The 23255-nt window shown below is 39.4% G+C and overlaps 1 protein-coding gene across 1 annotated transcript in view; it reads left to right on the forward strand.

Annotated features, from left to right (window-relative positions):
* The first annotated feature begins 8850 nt into the window (after positions 1-8850).
* Positions 8851-23255, forward strand: part of rras (RAS related) — a 60525-nt gene continuing 46120 nt past the window's right edge. Inside the window, exons 1-2 of the mRNA XM_078161421.1 lie at positions 8851-9571; positions 18839-18926. Of these exons, the coding sequence (XP_078017547.1) occupies positions 9485-9571; positions 18839-18926 (175 nt within the window). The 5' untranslated portion in view covers positions 8851-9484. The remainder of the gene's footprint in view (positions 9572-18838; positions 18927-23255) is intronic.

The raw sequence follows: 23255 nt of genomic DNA on the forward strand, positions 1-23255 counted from the left end.
TTACCGGCAATGGTAACGTAACCTGGGCTTGTAACTATAATCTAATTACTATTACTAATTCATTTCTCCTATTTTTGATAATCAAATTACAGAAATGCGTTACTAAATAACAAGTTACTGCTCAACAATGATTATAACTATTTAATAAAAAAGTAGGCTAGTACTATTTGGGTACAACAATGACGAAAGTTGAAGGGTCCTAAAACTGCGGTCCTGAAACTGCAGTCTCGGGTACTGCAGCTTTCCATTTTTGGCGTGTGGAGGTTGCAAATTTGGCTCAAAAAATATCTGTGATCAAGACTGGAAGAACTAAAAAGTAATATCAGTAGCTTAAAAGATAATATATCCCCAGGAAATGATGGACTTACTGGCAAATTTTATAAGGTACTTCAAGATCAAAAATTTCTTCATTTCTATTGTATGTCTTTAAGGAGGCCATAGAAGTCTGTAGGCTTCATGCAACTATGTGCCAAGGTTTAATTACCTCGGTACCTAAACCTAATAAGGATCAACTGCTGATTGAGAATTGGAGACCAATAACCTAAATCAATAATGATGCAAAATTATTGGCTCACATCTTTGCAGAAAGACTAAAGTTTTGTTTAGACACAATTATAGACGATGGTCAGTCTGGTTTTATGCAAGGCAGACATATCAGTAACAATATTCAATTAATCTTAGATTTGATCGACTATAAAGATTACATGGCAGACAACGGTTACATTTTATTCATAGACATATATAAAGCTTTTGACACTGTAAAGCATGATGTGCTGTTGAAAGTGTTGGATTTCTTTGGGTTTGGTCAATACTTTAAATGGGCGATAAAAACTTTGTATAGTGATTGCAATAGCTCAGTTAAACTTCCTTAGGGGACCACTCACAGGTTCAGCATTTCTCATGGTATAAAACAAGGAGATCCGGCAGCCCCTTTTTTGTTCCTATTGGTCATGCAAATAATGGCCCTTCATATACAGTACAGGCCAAAAGTTTGGACACACCTTCTCATTCAATGCGTTTTCTTTATTTTCATGACTATTTACATTGTAGATTCTCACTGAAGGCATCAAAACTATGAATGAACACATGTGGAGTTATGTACTTAACAAAAAAAGGTGAAATAACTGAAAACATGTTTTATATTCTAGTTTCTTCAAAATAGCCACCCTTTGCTCTGATTACTGCTTTGCACACTCTTGGCATTCTCTCGATGAGCTTCAAGAGGTAATCACCTGAAATGGTTTCCACTTCACAGGTGTGCCTTATCAGGGTTAATTAGTGGAATTTCTTGCTTTATCAATGGGGTTGGGACCATCAGTTGTGTTGTGCAGAAGTCAGGTTAATACACAGCCGACAGCCCTATCAACCAATCAGAAAAACGAGTGGCCATCATTACTTTAAGAAATGAAGGTCAGTCAGTCCGGAAAATTGCAAAAACTTTAAATGTGTCCCCAAGTGGAGTCGCAAAAACCATCAAGTGCTACAACGAAACTGGCACACATGAGGACCGACCCAGGAAAGGAAGACCAAGAGTCACCTCTGCTTCTGAGGATAAGTTCATCCGAGTCACCAGCCTCAGAAATCGCAAGTTGACAGCAGCTCAGATCAGACACCAGATGAATGCCACACAGAGTTCTAGCAGCAGACCCATCTCTAGAACAACTGTTAAGAGGAGACTGCGCGAATCAGGCCTTCATGGTCAAATAGCTGCTAGGAAACCACTGCTAAGGAGAGGCAACAAGCAGAAGAGATTTGTTTGGGCCAAGAAACACAAGGAATGGACATTAGACCAGTGGAAATCTGTGTTTTGGTCTGATGAGTCCAAATTTGAGATCTTTGGTTCCAACCGCCGTGTCTTTGTGAGACGCAGAAAAGGTGAACGGATGGATTCCACATGCCTGGTTCCCACTGTGAAGCATGGAGGAGGAGGTGTGATGGTGTGGGGGTGTTTTGCTGGTGACACTGTTGGGGATTTATTCAAAATTGAAGGCACACTGAACCAGCATGGCTACCACAGCATCCTGCAGCGACATGCCATCCCATCCGGTTTGCGTTTAGTTGGACGATCATTTATTTTTCAACAGGACAATGACCCCAAACACACCTCCAGGCTGTGTAAGGGCTATTTGACCAAGAAGGAGAGTGATGGAGTGCTGCGGCAGATGACCTGGCCTCCACAGTCACCGGACCTGAACCCAATCCAGATGGTTTGGGGTGAGCTGGACCGCAGAGTGAAGGCAAAGGGGCCAACAAGTGCTAAACACCTCTGGGAACTCCTTCAAGACTGTTGGAAAACCATTTCAGGTGACTACCTCTTGAAGCTCATCGAGAGAATGCCAAGAGTGTGCAAAGCAGTAATCAGAGCAAAGGGTGGCTATTTTGAAGAAACTAGAATATAAAACATGTTTTCAGTTATTTCACCTTTTTTTGTTAAGTACATAACTCCACATGTGTTCATTCATAGTTTTGATGCCTTCAGTGAGAATCTACAATGTAAATAGTCATGAAAATAAAGAAAACGCATTAAATGAGAAGGTGTGTCCAAACTTTTGGCCTGTACTGTATATAATGATTCCTTTCAAGGTATCAAAATCTTAGGAAAAGAGATTAGGGGCCCTATTTAGATGGTCTAAAGCGGACGGCGGAGGGCGCATAATCCATGTCGCAAGTGTCATTGCTATTTAGATGCAGGCGCAGTTGTCATTTTCACGCCCTGCGCCCTCGTCGTCTAACTAGCAAATGAACTTGCGCTTCTCTGGGTGTGTTGGTCTAAAAATGAGGAGTGGTCAGGCACAGTCATGGCGCGTTGCTAGTTAGATGACGTAAAAAACAAATGCGCCAGTGACCAACAAAAACCTGGTCTAAAGTCAACGGCGCAGTATTTCGCTGTTAAACAAGTTAGTAATATGCGTCTCTACACAACGCGCGTGCACTCTGCTCAGACACACACGGAGCAGCCACACATATGCAAAAGATAACAAATAAAAATATGATTACAGTGTGAAAGGTTATTATTGTGCACATTAAAATATTTATCAGAAACATGTCTTAATAGTCAGTCATTAATCAGAATGATCTAATCGCAGTAATAATGATCATCATAATTTGTAATAATGACAAATGAAATTGTGAAATTATCTGACCAATCAATCATTTTTTTGATTGAAAACCAAAGCCCACACATTGCATTTATTTTAACATGTTATACTAGGCTACATTATATTATATTATTATATTGTTATCTGAGTGTAGAGAGGACACGCATGCAAATAAGAGGCTGAACACAGCTCTAGGAAACGTGAAAACAACAACAAACGTGGGTGGGGGAGAAAACGCTGAACAGGTCCTAGCTGCAGGATCAGCACCTTGGGGAGCTCCGCGGCAGTCCTGACAGCTGTGCTCTGTTATATGATGAAAACAGGTTTGAATAGCCTAATATTCCACAGATATTTAGTAAGATCTTTCTTGTATTAGTGATCCCACGCCTGCTTTACCTCGGGGAGCTTGGGTGCCTGTCTGCTGTCCCCGTAGATCTGGTTCTGACGGGCCTTCACCTCCCGCACAAGGAGATCCGTCTCCTCAGCTGTAAAACACTCTTTCCAGTTGGTAGGTCCGCCATCTAACTAGCTCTCCGCCATGCGCTCCAATCGCGCCTGATTTAAAAGGAATGAGAGGTGACACTCTGATTGGCTTATTGAATGATACGCCCAAAACACACCCATGACTAATTCACAGAGTAAGTCCAAATCTTTTAGACTCTCCGCTATGGCGCACAGTCTAAAAACGCGCTGTCTAACTAGCAAGTGACTGGGACACGCCCATGCGCCGCACGCCTGGCGCTTCGCGTTTTAAACCATCTAAATAGGGCCCTAAATGTTGTCAACTGGCTGATGACACTGCTATCTTTTTAAAGGACGAAATGCAGGTTAGAAAAATTATAAATTTTTTCAATTTGTTCTCTAAAGTAACAGGTCTAACTCTGAACATTAAAAAGTGCACTCTTTTTCCTCTTAAAGATGGCAATATTCATACAACGGAATTCGAAGGTATTCCTGTTAAAGAGGAAGTAACATATCTGCAAACAGAATACAGTCCAACTTCCAACCCCTTATTCCAAAAATAAAAAATAAATTTGCTATGTGGCTCATGAGAGATTTATCACTCCAAGGTTTTAGGTTGAAGGATTATCACGTCTAGTTTAAACAGCGAAAGTATTAGATGTACCCACATCAGTTATCAAAAAAATAGACTCTACCATACTTAATTTTTATGGAGAAACAAGCCTCACTACCTAAAAAGAAATCCGTTGTGTAATTCATACTGTCAAGGAGGTTTAAATATGCTTGACTTTCATTCCTCTAACATAATCTTCAAGTTGAACTGGATTAAACATTACATCAAAAATAAAGACAAGTTATGGTACTTAATTCCTAATCTTGCTTTTGAAAAAATCGGTGGCATAGAGTTCTTTCTTAAATGCGATTTTGATGTTAATAAACTCCCCATTTGGTTATCTAATTTTCACAGGCAGGCGCTATTATGTTTGCTTCTTATGCAAACATAACTTTTCTCCCCACAAACATTTAATATGGAACAATAAAAATATCAGATATAAAAATAAGTCAATATTTTATGATAATTGGGCTAAAAACAATATTTTGTTCATATCACAATTGCTCAACAATTTTGGTCAGTTACTTACATACTCAGAATTCTTAAAAACATTTGGTATTCCAATACCTGCACGAGAATACTGTATAATATGTGATGCAATACCAGCATGTTACTTAAGATTGTTACAAGGCAGCAGTGTATCTAATGAACAGCCAGTGTTGAAGACTGATATTCTACTAAATGGCGTCAATATAAAAGATAACAAATGCAATAACAGACTGTTTAGACATATGATACGCTGCCCTACAACTTCTCGTAGTAATAATTATTGGAATAATCAATTTGTTAACATTAATTGGAAATTGGTGTGGATTTACTATAAAAAAAAATTGATCAATAATAAAATTAGTGAAGTTAATTTTGAAATTATACATTCAATTTATCCAACAAACCACTTTATTATAAAGTACAGACCTGATCTTTCTGAATCCTGTGTATTCTGTAACACTGACACAGAAACAATTGTACATTTATTTTATGAATGTATTTATGTTAAATTCTTTTGGATAGATGTTGAAAATGTGTTTGAATCTTGATGTGGGATTAAGATTAATCTGCAAAAAAGGGATGTTATTTTTTATTTTGAGAAAAAGAATATGCAGAAGTCATGTTTTCTTACTAAACCTTCTTATTTTATATGGAAAGTTTTATGTACATAAATGCAAATGGACTAAAAGGAAACCCAATATCCACCAGTTTAGGAATGAAATGAAACTGTATTTTGAAACACTAAAAGGACTGATGAATAAGAAAGCCATCCAGACTATGAACTTCTACGAAGCCTTAAAATCCTCATTTTAAATTGAATGTATGTACCCCTGATTCTGTTAATCTTTGTATATTTTTGTCAATGTTCAAACTGAAGAATTGAAATAAAGTTTATTAAAGAAAAAAAAGGTTGCAAATTTGGAGAAATTGTCAAATATGAGGCAAGTTGTGCTAAGGTAAAAATACGTGCCAGCTTATCGTTTGCTTCTACAGCTGACATATTGGAATAGACTTCATGTGTCAAATATTTTTTACGTTATTTGAAGATTTATGTTTGTCGCAAATTCGCTACATTCGGCCATAACGGCTGCATCGAAATAATGCTGTATTTAGATGGATTTAGATTTAGATCTTTGGGAAATGCCATTCTAGTTCATTTCTATAAACATTCTAAAAATAGCATGCTGGGGTATAAATGCAATTTCTGTGCTTTTTCACAACACAGAACAAAATGAATGCATCAATGTTCTATGGGAAGCGACCAGGTGAACTTCAAACCAGGGTTCCACCAGTCGAAAATGACGACAGCTGTCTTGACAGTGGGGATAGTAATGAAGACTACACTCCTACATCAGGTGATGAAAATGGCAGTAACAGGGGCGTTGGCACTATCTACTAAGCTACCGACGCACCGGTTTCATCACCTGGTTAGGAGTGTAGTCTGTACGCAGCCTACACAGGCCCCATGCACAGAGGCACCACCTTGCCGCAGCGGTATCGGGCTTGATCCCAGCCTGCGGTGGGCTGGGTTTTGTGAATGTAACCATGTGTACATGATGTGTATATAATGTAGTTAAAAATGTCTGCACTCTTAAACAGTGATTTCTTTTTTCTACACCAGGTGATGAAAGCAGCAGTAGTGAGAGTACTGACAACAGGAACAGCAGTGATGAAGACTCTGATGGAAATCACAATGCACTTCCTAGCACCAGTGTTCCAAGTGAAAAGCTTGAGCTCTCTTTCACATTGAACTATAATAGTTAGTGTTATAGTCGGGAAATTGAAAATAATTGTGTGGCATCAATAAAATCTACATACCTGAGACAGGAAAATGTGTTTTATTATTATTTATTTATTTTGTTTACCATATTTTTCCATTTATGCCTGTTGTTGCTAATTTGCATCATACCTAAATTTATATCTATTCTATGTGCTAAAGACAAATTAACAATCTCCACTTAATTTAGCATCAGCTTGAAAGCAAAAGCACATATAATTTTTTTTATATATATAATTGTAAATACATTCAGGCATCAAGGGGATAAAGGGACTGTTAATTTCACACACGTGTGCCTGTATTTTTCTCTCTTTTTACTAGAATAGTAAAGTATTATAGTATTTATTTTAGTATAGTATTTTTACTAGCATAGAATATATATATATATATATATATATATATATATATATACATACGCTCTAAAACTAAAGCAAATGCATTTTGACAGGGTTGTTACACAAAAAAATCCAAGAGCTGGGCAGAAATCTGACAGCAGAAATTCCGCGAGCAGTGAGCGCACAGAAGCAGTTTGAGCGTGAGGAGAAAAGCCAAAGCTCGAGCAGGAAATCTGTGCAAGCAATATCTGAGTGCGAGCAACAATGAGGGGGCTGTCCAAGGTGTGTCACCCCCATGACACACTTTGGACAGCCCCCTTATTTGCATTTACATTACTTCATGCCTTTTTGCATGCATGAAGAAATGTAAATGTGAAAAGAATTCAGGAAGGAATGTAAATGTATAAACTGTATTAAATGTCTGAAGGAATGTAAATGTGCAAAGGTGTGAAGGAGTGTAAATGTATGAAGAAGTGTAAATGTATAAAGAATGAGGGAAGGAATGTAAATGTTAAAATGTATGTAGGAATGTAAATGTACAAAGAATGTGTGAGGGAATGTAAAAGTTAAAATATATGTAGGAATGTAAATGTACAAAGAATGTGTGAGGGAATGTAAATGTTAAAATATATGTAGAAATGTAAATGTACAAAGAATTAATTTTAATTTAATTTTTTAATTTATTTTATATACTTTATTAATCCCTGAGGGGAAATTCAATTCTTTCACTCTGTTGTCAATTACACACAGGTCTGAACACACACATGCACAAACAGGACCTATACATGCACTAAGTGGAGAGATGTCAGAGTGGGGCCGCCCATGACAGGCGCACCTAGCTGTTGGGGAGTTCGGTGCCTTGCTCAAGGGCACCTCTGCAGTGCCCAGGAGGTAAACTGGCACCTCTCCAGCTACCAGTCCACACTCCATATTTTTGGTCCACATAGGGACTTGAACAGGCAACCTTCCGGTTCCCAACCCAAGCCCCTATGGACTGAGCTACTGCGTCAAGAATGTGTGAGGACGCATTTTATCAGTTAATTAATGACTACATTTATGTTTTATGCATTTTTGGTGCAATTTAATGGCATAAGAATTTATTTATTGATTCATTTATTTATTTATGTATTTATTTTTAATGTTGGCAGTTCCGGTCCTCCATACAGGGGGAAAGTTTTTTCTTTCAACATTGCTCAATAAGAACATAATTTAGGAGGCGCACTGGAGATGCAGGTTCTTTTGTTTTGTTTTTCTACATTTTTGAGTTCTTTTAAGAATGAAATAAACTGATAAAACAGGTAGTTTTAGAATTATATTTGAGGGCAGAAGGTACTTACAGGGGCCCAACAGCACGTTAATATGGCTATAACATTGATTTTTCTGTGGTCATCTGATTTCTCAGTGACATCTTGCAAATGAAGTAAAATGGAAATGTTAGATGTGAAAATGTGTTTATATTTTCTATTAATTCTACATTGACAATGACAGTAACATGTTGTTATTTTTATTATCAGCCATAAGTAAAAAAAACAAGGTTGATTTTAAAAGATTAAAAGTATCAATACTGATTAGAATTGCACTGCGTTGAAATGAGTAATGTGTTTTTAATGGATGTGGATTTCATTGTGCTTTCTGTAATGTCAGTGGTAATTAAATAGACAAGTGCCTTCATGACAGCTGATTGTGGGCTACAAGTTAACTCTGACTTTCGGGTAGGAACTTTCTCGCAGGTATCCAGATAAAAATGTGAGATATGTGTAGCCTCATGGCGGATTTCCAAAGAAAGCGTTCCACATTTAGTTTCAAATACAATGACGTAGTGCTCTAGAGGAATGAAGATAACACCTATAGGTAACATAACACAGCCTTGTTAACCCGTTTAGCTTGATCCAGCTAAAAGACGCGCTGCAGAGAGCCTGTGCGAGCTTTCTGTTTAATAACAGATGAGATATCATTCCGGCTAGGCCTTAATCATAGTGACAGTGATATAGTTTGGCCCTCGTGCTGCTCTCATAACCTGCGCGGGCCACTAGGTTGAAATGATGTAACGATTCTTCAGATGACCAAATAAGGAAACTGACACACGAAAGTGGAATTTGTTCTGGTTCGTTTTGTGGTTTAATGAGAAGAGAGCTGGAGTGGTGTCGTGCTCTGTCATGTCTTTTCGGACACACAGATACACCCGCTCGTGTGTGTGTGTGTGTGTGTGTGTGCGTGTGTGTGAGAAGTAGTGCGCGAGCTACTGTAGTTTCTTGAGGAAAAAGAAAAGAGGAAGCAGTTCCGCCCTAGAAGCTGAAGCCTGGAGGCCGAGAAAACAGTCGAGAGAGGAGAAAAGAAGCCAGCGAGCAACACAGCCCCGCTCCGAACCCCAAGACTACAGCACAAACACCGTGGGGTTGGCGCCTTTTACTTGTTGCTTCGGCAGATGGACAGTTAAAGTCCAGCGGGACTGTGGTTGTCAGGTCTGGTTGTGTTGAAAACGTCTTTGTAGAGAATGAGCTTCACGTAAAAGAAGTTTCAGTTCGAAGCTGCGGCGATTAAACCGTCCATGCGGGTGTCTTACGGTAACATTAACGTTAACAGGCGGGTCTACTGAGGACTTAATTTTGGATTTTGTCGTGGTTTGGTTGTCTTTGGCTGCTGTTGGTGAACGGTGGGACTCGGGCCCTAGAAGGTTTCTGATCAGGACAAATCCCAGTTCCAAACCAGTATGAGTGGAGAAGAGGAAAGATTCAAATTGGTGGTGGTGGGAGGAGGAGGGGTGGGGAAGAGCGCCCTGACCATCCAGTTCATCCAGGTACCGATTCTCTTCAAAATCTGCAGCTTACCTACTTTATCACACACACACACACACACACACACACACACAGCATGTAGGTTAGGACATACAGGATATTCTGTTAAATGTAATATTTCTATGAAATTATGATGTTGGGAATACTGTTATTGAAGGTAATAAGTTGTAATGACTTTTCAGGTTGTGAAAAACCTCTCTAGCTAGTCATTAGCCTAATAGTCAAGTTATTAGTCAGAGGTTTCTCACTTGCTCAATCTCATTGGAGGAACAAAAAGTAAATAACAGGGCTGATCAAGTCTGGAATAGTGGGCTACATGTGAATAGGTTATTAATAAATAGGTTATTAATAGGCCTTTATTCCGGTCCAGATTCTCTTCAGCTCCTTTCCAGAAGGTAAGTGGTCAAACTGTTTATTGCAGAGGTTGTCCTGATGAACCAAAGAGCTAAACTGGCCAAGCAAAGCAAAGTGAGGGGCATTTTTCAAACCTGGCAACCCAGATTTTTTTTGTATACATTATCCCTACCTCTGAGGTGGTCATAAAGTCAAAATATAGGTCCATTTCTCGACCACCCAGTAAGTTATTCATATTCCTTTAGTCCATATGGTTCCACTGATCAAAAGAGTTTGTGGTTTTCATAAATTTTAATCCAAGTTGTAATATATTTTTTTTAACAGCAGAGAGTGCTGTTGTGTTGGTATTCTGGGTGCAGTAATTATCGGATGCCGAAAAATGAGTCACATAACTCTCTCTGATGTGATGTGATCAAATGAATAATCACAATTGATATGTTATTCAAAGCCTTTTTTTTTTTACAGGTAATATTAATACTGGTTTAAATTTTTAAAATTATTGTATTTCCCATCTTTGCTGAGCAACAGTTTTGTGTGAAAGGAATTAAAGCCTGTCCCATATCAAGGTATGTCCCAAATAAGCCTGTTGAGTTCAGTGATTTAAGTTTATGTAATATAACAAGAAGCCCATGTTTTCTTTACGGTATAATCACCTGAGAAAAAGGAATGAGCTGTTTAGGGAGCGGCTCCTCATTTATGGAGACCGCCATGTTCACTGCCATGGTTCTACAGTAGCCCAGAACGGACAAACCGAACGCTGGCTCTAGATAGGGGCCATTTGCGTTTTCATATAAGTCGACATAGTTAGGAGCATATCTGTGACAAGCAGTATCAGAAAACACTGGTTTGTAATGTGAAACTGCTTTATTCAGTGCTTTTACCGGTTTAAATCACTGGGTCTGTTTATTTTTGAGAGGAAGAGATCTCTGTGGATAATTCAGCTCCTGCTAAAAACCTACTGAACAATGAACACTGGAGGAATTCTAACCAGGATAAGTTTCAGCTGCTTGCAATCTCCAATTCACCACTAGACACCACCAAATCCCCTTAAATCTTACACACTGAACCTTTAAATCTTTGCATGATTTTCCAAACTTCATGTCAGTGTGTTAGATGTTTAAACATCTCACACTGTCTTTCTCAGCAACATTGGTTTCCATTTCCATCCTATACATGAAAATTAACCAGAAACTTGCTTAAAGAAGCTCATTGTGAACATCATGTCTACAAAAGTTATGTTGCATGGTTGTAGCTACACAGTGACAGTCTGGATAAAAGTATGCATGCAGACATGATGTTCATTGTGATGGATTATTTAACTGTGCCTCTGAACATTTGTGTGGTTGTTTAGAGGTCAAAGTGCTCACCTGTCATTGATTAGCACTTGAAAGTTAAAAAATATCACAGAAAGAACAGGAAACTGATCTTTTTCTCTAGCTACGTGCAAGATAAGTCAAAGCATCAGCTATACAGGCAACAGCCACATTCAAAATTCAATAACAGTACTCAGAGGTGGAAAAAGTACTGAAAAATTCTACTTAAGTAAAAGTACCTTTACTTTGATGAAATTCTACTGAAGTACAAGTAAAGCTACCCATCTAAAAATCTACTCAAGTAAAATTAAAAAGTAGTTAGTTTAAAATGTACTTAAAGTAGAAGTTACATAGTTACTTCCAACAACAACTTGATGGGGGTCACTCCTATGCAGTGCAAAAATGGTCCAGGGGTCATAAATCCAATCCGAAAACTGGTTATTTTTCTATGATGAACCATAGAATTCAATTCAATTTAGGGCTGCACAATATCATTAGAGCATCACCAACACAATGTGTTCTTGTGCAATAGTCACATTATGAGACTCACAGTATAAGTTCATCATATCAATATAATATTAGTCAAACATGTGTCAAATAAGTATGGCATATTGCCTTAGGTTAGGTTAGGTTAAAGAACCTAACCTAACCTAACCTAAGGCAATATGCCATACTTATTTTGCTGGTTAATACTTTAGGTTATGAAGTTCTCAATTTCCATGACAGTTTGATTGTAAAATGTATATTTCATGCAAATACAGCCTTTCCAAATCCCAAATGATGACTTCTTTCCAAATAGAGCTATTCAAGATATTGCAATACACTGTATATTGCAATACATATCGCAGTATACAAAATCATCGCATTGTCAGTTTTGTGTAATATTGCGCAGCCCTCATTCATTTTGACACACAACTGTTAGACTGATGATACACAGAGCAACTTTTTGAGCAATGTTGTTGGGCATTATTCTCAGAGATGCAAACAGGTGTATGGTCAAAAAAGAGAGAGCTTGTCGAAGCGAAATTCTGAATATTAAAATACACTAACACTAATTTGGAAGAATACTGTGTATTCCAAAACAGAACAAATCCATTGAGCAACAGTGTTTCCCCTATATGCAACTAGCAGCGGTGGTGCTCCGCTGCTGAAATATGACCGTTGCTGCTGATTTATTTTTATTTATTTTTTTGCTCTTTAGAAACCACCGTTATATTATTTGGTGCTACGGACGCTTCATATCCAGGTCAATTCACACACTTGTGAATAAGAGGAGAGGGCCCCGTCTTATCTCTTCGTAAACTAAAGTTCTATTATTTTGAGCAACAGACGCTTCATATAATAACACAACAATATACTATTTATAGTGTTATACGGTGAAACGTTTCACTTTATAACGTGATGACTTATATTGTTTACACGACGGCATGTCATTTCTGTCTCTACATGGTCGCACCTTTACAATCCTCCTCTGCTCTCTGTATCGCACACGGCGGAGTTTGGCCCCGATGCGTACACACACACACGCACAGACACGTGCGCACACACACACACACACACACACACACACACACAGTTGAGCACACAAGAGTGCGGCTCGGGCCGCATTTTTCTGACCGACAATTATAAACGGCACTGTGCACACAGGGTTTTCTTTCATTTCGTTCCTTTCTTTGTTCATTTCAACTGCTGCATCTGCTTGTGCTTCTGCCGAAGCACTCCCACCCTCCTCCATCTCTCTCTCTCCAGTAACTCGCCGGCACTGGCCGCTTTTTCTGGGTCAATTCCACGCGAGATTTCCGAGATTCACCCTTTTGGTTTCCATTTAGCCGAGAACTTTTTTTTTTCCCTTTACTTAGTAAGGGATGTGATTTCAAATGTGGCAAAGTACAATACTTCAGTCAAAATTTACTTAAGTAAAAGTAAAATTACAGATTTCAAAAACTGCCCCCCCTTGAAGATCAAGTTAATTTTATTTAATTTTATTTTCTATATAGTGCCAGATAACAACAGAAGTCATTTAAGGTTACCTTTCCTATAGAACAGGTCTATACCTTGTCCTTTTATTAAACAAACTAAATAGCCATATGTTACTCATCTTATTTACACGATGGCATGTCATTTCTGTCTCTACATGGTTGTGCGTTTACAATTCTCCTCTGCTCTCTGTGCCCAATGTGCACACAGGGTCCAAACCTGACCGAAGACCGACGCAGTTTGTTACTTGACGTAGTTATTGTTATGGACAGTGTGTAAATGACCATCAAAAGGCTGCTGTTATGCACAGTGGGTCAAGCCCGAACCTAACCAGAGCTAGAGTTTTTGATTTGTTATCCGACCCTGACCGGTCAGTTCGAGGACTGTTTCAGTATTTTTTTATGTTTTGGTGGTTGATGACCACCACATTACAGCTCAATAATAACATGCTAATAGTGGGGTGTATAATTGTTTGATAATAAAGAGGTAATAACTAAATAATACCATGTATAACTCGACAGAGAATCTCACCTTTATTTTTGTTATTTTCAGAAGAGAGACTTTTTACACATACTTGCATTAAAAAATGGTTTTGAGTTTCAGTTCTAATAATAAAACGTTTGTTCAGCCATTAATAAATCTGGCTTTCCCTTCCTTTAAGGATCATTGTGACTGATAATAGTAATTATTCTTTAATACAGTGATACCACAATATTTTCTGAGATGGTTATCGTACTGTGAAAATCTCATACTGTTGCAACCCTGGAGGTAATATACACTGCTCAAAAAATTAAGGGAACACTTAAATCATACATCACATCTTGATGAATGAATTATTCAAGTTGAAAATCTTTACTGATGTACATTGTATAATTTGTTGAGAACAAAATGATGTAACAACGCTCAATGGAAACTAAAATCATCAAGCCACCAGGGCATCAGTGAGCTCCTGGACAGTCTGTAGTGGTACTTGGTGGCATCAGATGCAACAGTACTTAATGTCCCATTGGTTATCAACTGGATTTAGGTCAGAGGAACAATAGAGCCAGTCAATGGCATCAGTGCCTTCGTCATCCAGGAACTGCCTACACCCTCTGGCCACATGAGGCCAAGCATGTCCTGCACCAGGAGGAACCCAGGGCACACTGCATCAGCGTAAGGTCTGACAATCGCTCTGAGAATTTCATCCTGGCACCTAACAGCAGTCAGGGTACTGTTGGCTATGACATGGAGATCTGTGGGACCCTCCAAGGATATGCCTTCCCAGACCATCACTGACCCACCGCTAACCCGGTCATGCTGGATGATGTTACAGGCAGCATTACATTCACCACGGTGTCTCCAGAGTCTTTCACACCTGTCACATGTGCTCAGTGTGAACCTGCTCTCATCTGTGAAGAGAACGGGGCGCCAATGGCAGACCCGCCAATTCTGGGGTTGTCTTGCGAATGCCAATCAAGCTGCGCGGTGCTGGGCTGAGAGCACAGGTCCCACTAGAGGATGCTGGGCCCTCATGTCACCCTCATGGAGTCCATTTCTGACAGTTTGGTAAGAAACTTGCACACCAGTAGCCTGGTGGAGGTCATTTTGTAGGGCTCTGGCAGTACTCCTCTTGTTCCTCCTCACACAAAGGAGCAGATACTGGTCCTGCTATTTGATTGATACCCTTCCATGGCCCTGTCCAGCTCTCCTCGTGTAATGGCCGGTCTCCTGGTATCTCCTCCATGCTGTTGTGACTGCACGTATGGATGTGCCATCCTGGAGGAGCTGGACTCTCTGTGCAACCTGATTGGGCTGCAAGTACTGCCAGTATTGACAAGCACCTTAGCAGAACACAAAACTAGAGAGGAATCAGATCTGATCGTCTTCCCTCTCTTGGACACCATCTGACCACACTTATCTAGTCTGAATGGCATTCTGATGTCATTGCTGTAGATCCTGCCCTTGGCACTTTGTAACTCCATTGTGCAGTGGTGCAGTGGATAGTAGGGGTATAAATCACCAGCTTACGATACGATATTATATCGATTTGTTTTATGACAATACGATGTTTGCCGATATCACAAAGTCTGTCACAATATGATTTTGATTCGATTCGATTCAGGAGCCTGTGATCGATATGACGCGATATGATATGCCCATCTAACACAATCATTTACATCAACTCACAAAAACAGCTAGAATATGATTTGACCATTTTATTTCTGAGCTCTGTTTGTTGTTTGAGCGGAGGCGCGCTTGCCCAGAAATGGTGACACAGACGTGCTATGTGAATTTCAAAATAAATGTGTATCTTTAAGATGACGATATGGATCGATGTTTTCATTTTGCATCGATATAATCGGATCGTTAATCAACGAATCGATGTATCGATGTGGATCGATGTATCGTTACACCCCTAGTGGATAGCACTGTCGCCTCTCTGGAAGGGGGTTACAGGTCCAAACCTGCTGGCCGGCTGGGCCCCTTCTGTATGGAGTTTGCATGTTCTCACCGTGTCAGCGTGGGTTTTCTCCAGCTTCCTCACACAGTCCAGAGACATGCACGTTAGGTTAATTGGTGATTCTACTTTGCCTGTAGGTGTGAATGTGAGCATGAATCTTTGTCTGTCTCTATGTGTCAGCCCTGTGATAGTCTGGCAACCTGTCCAGGGTGTACGCCGCCTCTTGCATAATACCAGCAGGAATAGGCTCCAGCCGCCCTGCAACCCTGTACCTGTATAAGCAGTTAAATGAATGAATGGACAAAATCAGTTTTTATTTGTAGAGTCTACAAGGATTCTGAAATACCTACAGAGCAGCAATCAGTGTTGTTAAACCAACCAACCAACCGAAGAGAGGCACAAACTGAGACACCAGACACAATAAATGTCACGTGACCCATGTCTGTCAGGAGTTTTATGTCATTATAACATATCTTATTTTGTTGTTTGAGCATTTAATTTTATGTCATAAAAACATAAATTATTGAGTAGATATTTTACAACATTTTATGTTAATTTCATTGAACTATTGAAATACACTGTGGTGAGCTTTGGTTTCTCAATTGCTAGAATAAGGCAAGGAGACGAACTCTGAACCAGGAAGTGCTCTTTATATCACCTCAGTACAGTTTTATGTTAGACACTCTAATACCCAAACCAGCAGGAGGTCACTAACTGTGTATACGATTTAACTCATGGTGCAAAATATCTTTTACCACATTAACTGTAACCCATTAGCATCATTGTAAAAAAAAACAAAAAAAACTTTAAAGCAACACAATGGAGTTTTTGAGCCCTCAAAATATAAATCCAAGATTGTTGTGATGGTACATCAACTCACAGTAGGTTGGATGACACCTCCGTCATTGCTTGAGGGCGTCTGTTTCACTTGCACTGAGATTTTGATGGTATGATAACCGTGGGCAAAAATACCATGGTAACCGGTATTACTGCGGTAATAATAATAATAATAATCATTATAATAAAACAGGCGTTGTCCTATTTTCGCGCTCTAGACTTTAAAACGGTAGGTTAATATTTGTTTGACTGTTCATGAGTGACAGCACGTACCAGGCATCTCCTGTCAGTGTAACGCATCATCACACCAGTTGTTTAAATGTGTAGGCTAATATAGACGCGTTAAAAGTTTAATAGAGCCGTTTCTTAACTTCATGATGGTGACTCTGCCCAGCAGCTTGTTGAGCTCCTCGTCGTTGCGGACAGCCAGCTGCAGGTGACAAGGAATGATATGGGTCTTCTTGTTGTCGCGAGCAGCGTTTCCAGCCAACTCCAGGATCTCAGCAGTCAGATACTCCAGCACAGCCACCAGGTAGACGGGGGCGCCGGCACCGATACGCTCCGCATAGTTTCCTTTGTGCAGCAGCCTGTGAACACGGCCGACTGGTTACTGGAGCCCAGCACGGGAGGAGCGGGTCTTTGCCTTGGCTCTGGCTTTTCCTCACTGGGCTTTAAGTTGTTTGTCAGTGTAAATGTTGGGTTTCGAAGCATCCATATATTGTACTTTCTCTGCATGTAACCCCTCTTGCTGGGGTTACTTCTATAGTAGCATTCCAACAGTTCCATATTCTCTGCTCTCGTCCATCTATGTCTTGTTCCAGTAGCCCATTTTTACTATTCTATGGGGTTGGGAAAATGTATTTTAAAAGATCACAGTCTTGACTTTTAAAACTTGTAATGGGCCACCCTCAGTGATTGATTTTTTTCTTGAATAGCATACATGATGGGTGTCAGAGGTAAGACCTGACAAAGCCGATGTCTACCGGAGTTTACAAAAAATTATATATTTAGTATTTTCACAGCAGTCATAGTGAGAAGCTGTTTTATTTTTCAAAAGTTGCTCAGAGTTCTCTTAATGCTAATCAAAATACTCATTTTTAAACCATAATTCTTATTTGGTTTGGATTTTGAAGGCCTACAGAGTTGACCTGTTATGGTTGAGGCACACCTGATAACAATATTAGTTGATGAATTTATCATAAAATAGAAAGCTGACCAAAGCTTGAGCATCATTCACACCTTTTTGAAAACAGGAAGAAAAAGTGAGACAGGAGTCCTTGTGATATAGCTAACTCCTTTCTGAGAGTTGACAAAAATCTGCAACTCATATTTAAAGGGCCAACATCTTCATAAAAAATATGTTTTAAGACAAAGATGATTGCAGTACATTTTTACACCATTGTTATTAGTATGTACTCTTAATTTTACCATTTTGAAGGCTTCTAACACAAAGTCTGATTGTTTGATGTTTTGAATTCTTGTCTAGGACGAGCTGTTTTCTGACACGACAAGTTTAGAAAAAAAAATCAAAATATTTTATAAATCATATTTTTTCATGGCTATAAATCCTTTGAAAGTAACACTTCACTCCAGAAACTGAATTAGTGTGTTGATAAGTTAAAATTGTAAAAGTTTTTTTTTTTTTGGTAGGACATGATTTGCCCCAATTCTCAAGGGTGATTTAATTTTTAAAATGGTAGTACTTGAGTAAATGTACTTGGTTACGTCCTATCACCGGTTACAGGAACATATTTGGAAACAAGGCTATCCTTAGCAAGGCCTATAGGAACAGCGCTGGGCTTTGACGCAAATTTTACTTAGTGGTCAAGAGTGGAACTACACCATCCTTGTCTGTAACGTGAGGTCATTGGGCCCAAAAAACAGAAGTTTGGTGTTCGGCTGGCAGAAGGTAGTCGCTCGGTCACGCTTGGCTGTGCTCAGCCACTGCAAGTCTCTAGTGCACTTGCTTCATGGGCCCGCAATGCAGAAGATACAGGTAATTTCAAACCGCGAAAAGAGAGCTTTTTTGGCTCTGGCACTGAGCGGCTTTCATAGGAATGAATAAGGGCCTGCCTTCAGTACTGTATCCAGTTCTTGTAATACATCCATGATCCTTACTGGAATATTCATGTGTCGCACTGCTGAAGGCACGTACACCGGGTTTTACTTAGTCATTAGCAGTAACAACAGACAGACAGACAGAAGATGGAGCCAGGTATTTGTTGGGAGAATTGCAAGACAAGCTATTATAGAGATTTAGCAGCCTGTTGACAGCAGGCAAACAGCTGCAGTATGAAGTGTACCCACAGAAGTGCTTTGTTATTAACACTGAGTGTGTCCCACAGTCCTACTTTGTGTCAGACTACGACCCCACCATCGAAGACTCCTACACCAAGATCTGCACAGTGGATGGAAAGGAGACCCGGCTGGACAGTAAGGCTTCATCACACTGGATATGAATTCACACTTCACACTGTTTGTCAGAGGCTTTGTTTGAAAGCAGAGGGTGTGTTGCACTGTGATGTGATATGACACAGGCAGAGTGTTTGCTCTCTGGATCTTTCATTCCCTTGTTAGGACTTGTACTTGGCCTGTGTTACTCCATGGAGCCAGGCTGTAGTGTGTTAGGTCACACTGTTGTTTCACCACGCACACAGTAATACATGAATCATCAGAGAGCTGCTGTTTGTATGACTGTCTGGCTGCTCTTTATGTGCTTCCATGTTTGTTTGTTTACAGCTCTGTAGATTTGACTCCAGTTTTACAATCGCCTGTATCTCTCTCTGTTCCTTCACAAACATCACCTTACATCACATGAGACAGTTTGGAGAAATCTAAGCTTCTAGGCTGAACAGAAGTAGTAGGAATTCACTTAAATGCTATACTGTATGTGTACATAGATGTTGCAGTGTGTGCTGTGGGTGGTGCCAAGGGTGGGACCAGCATATTATGACAAATGCTCTGTCTAGTCATTGGCTCTGTCAGAGACCTCAACAGGAACATGTCATTCCTTAGCTCCAGTCTGTGACTCATGTAGCATTTTTATTTTATTTTCAATTTTGTTGACAATCACAATCGGTGATAAACAAGAATACAGAGGAGCATCTCCAGCGTGTGTGGTTTTTCTTCTCAGTTCTTTCCAATTAGTCCAGTTAATTGTTGGTATCACTTTCCATGTAGGTGGTCCATTTCCTCCAGTTTTTGTCAAATATATGTCCCTTGAGTTTTAGTTGCTAAGTCAACTTTTCCATTGAGTGAATATCCAGGATAGGGATGGGTCACGATTTTCGTTTTTCGAATAGTCGTTTTATTTTTGAAAAATCGATTTTTTAATGCGACTATTACTATTCGCCGTCTTATTTCCCCCCCTTTATTTGACATGCAATTCAGCTCCTAACCACACGAGGGCAGTCTAGGATTGCTACAGCAGTGTGAGATGCTCTTCTACAAACAGGAGAAACATGCAGAGACTACTACTCCGTGAGGTATGTCCCCAGTCATTCGGGCTTTCATAGTCGAGCGCGCTTCCGCGTTGTAGTTTCCTGTAAAAATGTCCGTGAAAAATCCCCGCGATGTGAAAAATACATGCCGAGCAGTCACTGGTGTGCGCGCACAGGGCTTGCGGACGTCCGCTTTGAGTCCGCGCGGACCTCTGGATCTGTGTGTGTGTGTGTGTGTGTGTGTGTGTGTGTGGGGGGGGGGGGGGGGGGGGATTATTCGAAAAATTGTCGAATACTTGCCACGATTTTCGAATAGTGTTTTTGCTTGTGTTGCCCATCCCTAATCCAGGATGATCTCAAACTATTGCTCCTTGTTCGGTATTTCCACTTTATACCAGTTCCTAGTTATAGCCTTTTTGCTGGCAGTAAGTAAAATTTTAACCAGATACCTGTCTTCTTTTTGCACAGCATCGTCAATTTTTCCCAGGTACATGACAACACAGTTATTTGGGATATCATGATCCAATATGTCATTAATAGTTGTATTTACAATATTCCAAAAAGGTTTTAATTTACAGCAGCACCAGAAGACATGTGTATGGTTGCCCTCTTGGTTACCACAGAGCCTCCAGCATGGTTGTTGGGTCTTTAATTGTCTGCTCTTGATCTGAGGTGTTATGAAGAACCTAGTGAGGTTCTTCCAACCATATTCCCTCCATGTCTGTGAGCTGGTGGTAGTGCATTGTGTCATGCACATTTCGTACCAATCATCCTCCAAAATGTCAATATCTAACTCTGATTCCCATTTGCTTTCGAGGTATAGTGTTGAGTTTTCTCTATTATTCTGGAGGGCTTTATAAAAGGCTGAGATGACCCTAGATTTACCCTGATGATATGCATCCACTATAATTTGGATAATGGCATTCAATTCAGTTTTAGAATCAATTCTAATCTCTTTCATAACATAATCTCGAATTTGTAAATATCTGAAAAAATCTTGTTTTTGTAATCCAAATTTCTCTTTTAATTCTTGAAAACTCATACACTTCCCCTGTTTAAAAATGGTGCAGAGAGCATTAATTCCTTTCTCTGTCCATTGTTTAAACCTTGAGTCATTCAGACCTGGTAGAAACTTTGGATCACACGCCACCCAATTCAATATTTTTCTCTCTGCTTGTAATTTGTATTTCCTCATTATCTTTTCCCAAATTTCCAGTGGAAAATTTATTATTGGATCTATTCAAAGAGCATGGATACCAAGAGGCGAAGCTCCGATGAATTTTTGCCAACAGCCACTAGGGGAACTGCGGTAGCGCTGCCACCATTTTGGACTGTTGAGCTTGGACTGTTGCACCCAGACAACATGCAAGATGTCAAGGAGAGAGGAGAAAAAAGTAAAAGAAAACAGTGTAGTGCAATTAACTGCAACAACTATCAGTGGAACACCCCGCACCTGGCCTTCCACCGTTTCCCGAAGGATCCCGACAGGTAAGAACTCCTGAGGTGTAAGTTTTAAAGTGTTTTAATATCAATTTAATATGCCAGTTTTGGAGGGAAGATAACACTTATATGTATATATATATATATATTTTTATATATATGTATAAAATATTGCCTCTTCGACCATTTATATCAGGACTGATTACTGCTTTAGCATTAAAATATATTAAAATAGCCTATATATTATCATTATTATTATTATTATTACTGTCCCCTTACTGTATAAACTGTAAATAAAGTCTATATTTTGCTTTACAAAAATGTGAAAAAGCAGCTGTGACCAAGCTATCAGGAGGTGAGTAGCATTGTAAGCATAATTAATAACGATATACTTCAGTTTGTCTGTGTGTTTTTGTATGCAAGCGGGTCCGCTGCGGTCTGCTGACAGTCCAAAATGGCGGCGGTAGGATGAAACCATGGGCGAGTCTGTTGCTATGGGGCGTTCTATTGAGCTTCGCCTCTTGGTATTGATGCTCTTTGATCTATTGTCCTTTTTATCATTTCTGTTTGTTCTTTATTACCCAACAAAATTGGAATTTGTAAATCTGTAACTTCCATTTCCATATCTTTCCGCCTCGCTTCATACTCAGGTATGCACCAACATGCTACAGGTCTCAGCTGTGCTGCATAAAAATATTCTTGCAAATTTGGCAAGGACATTCCACCCCTACTCCTTGCAAGTTTTATATCTTGTTTTGGGTTTTTTGCCATTACAAATGAACCTTGATATGCTTTTGTCCCAGGAGATAAATTTGTTTTGAGGTATCATTATTGGTAAAGACCTTGGTACAATATTCATCTTAACAACCTTAATTCTGGAGCTAAAGTTGAGGGGAAAAGTCAACCACCTTTGCATATCTTTTTGAATGTTTAGGTCAATCACATTATAGTTGGCTTCATATAGTTTGTCAAGCCTCTTTGTTACTGTAACTCCAAGATATTTCATGGTTTTACAGTTCCAGTTTAGGCTGTATGTATCTCGAATTTTTTGTGGTGGGGAGTAGTTAAATGTAAGTATCTGAGTTTTTGCGATATTAATTTTATACCCTGAATAGTGACCATAAACCTTAAGAAAATTCATCAGCAGGGGGAATCCTTTATCTGGGTTTTTTAAGAAAATTACCACGTCATCCGTGAAGAGGCTAATTATACTGTATGTTTTTTATTCCTAATCTCTAATCCCTCCAGGTTAGTATTCTGGCGAATTGCCTGTGCTAAGGGTTCGATATAAAGGGCGAAGAGTGTAGGGCTCAAGCAACAGCCTTGTCTAGTGCCCCTTTCTAATGTTATCATTTTTGATAGCTGTCCATTTACCTTAATCCTAGCAGTTGGGTCTTGATATATAGTTTTAATGTTCTGGATTGATTTTTTGTTTAAGCCAAATTTTTTGAGTACTAGATATAAAAATGCCCAGCTGACACTGTCAAAGGCCTTTTCAGCATCTAAGCCTATTATTTTAGCTTTAGTCCCCTTTTTTTGTGCATGGTCTATGATATGCAGTGTTCTCCTAATATTGTCTTGGGTTTGGCGCCCTTTAACAAAACCAGTTTGGTCCTCATCAATGATATCTGGTATGAAGGTCTCAAATCTTCTACAGAGTATTGAAGTATAAATTTTATAATCAACATTTAGGATTGAGATTGGTCTAAAGTTATTTCATTGTTCTGTATCTTTGCCCTCTTTTGGGATAAGTGATATAATTGCCTCTCGCCATGATGGGGCCTTCCCCTCCTTCAGCGTCCAATTATAAGATGACATAAGTAGAGGTGTTAATTCACTTGTAAATATTCGATACCATTCAGATGGAAACCCATCACTACCT

The sequence above is a fragment of the Epinephelus lanceolatus genome, chromosome 18 (assembly GCF_041903045.1).
Source record: "Epinephelus lanceolatus isolate andai-2023 chromosome 18, ASM4190304v1, whole genome shotgun sequence".
Lineage (NCBI taxonomy): Eukaryota > Metazoa > Chordata > Actinopteri > Perciformes > Serranidae > Epinephelus > Epinephelus lanceolatus.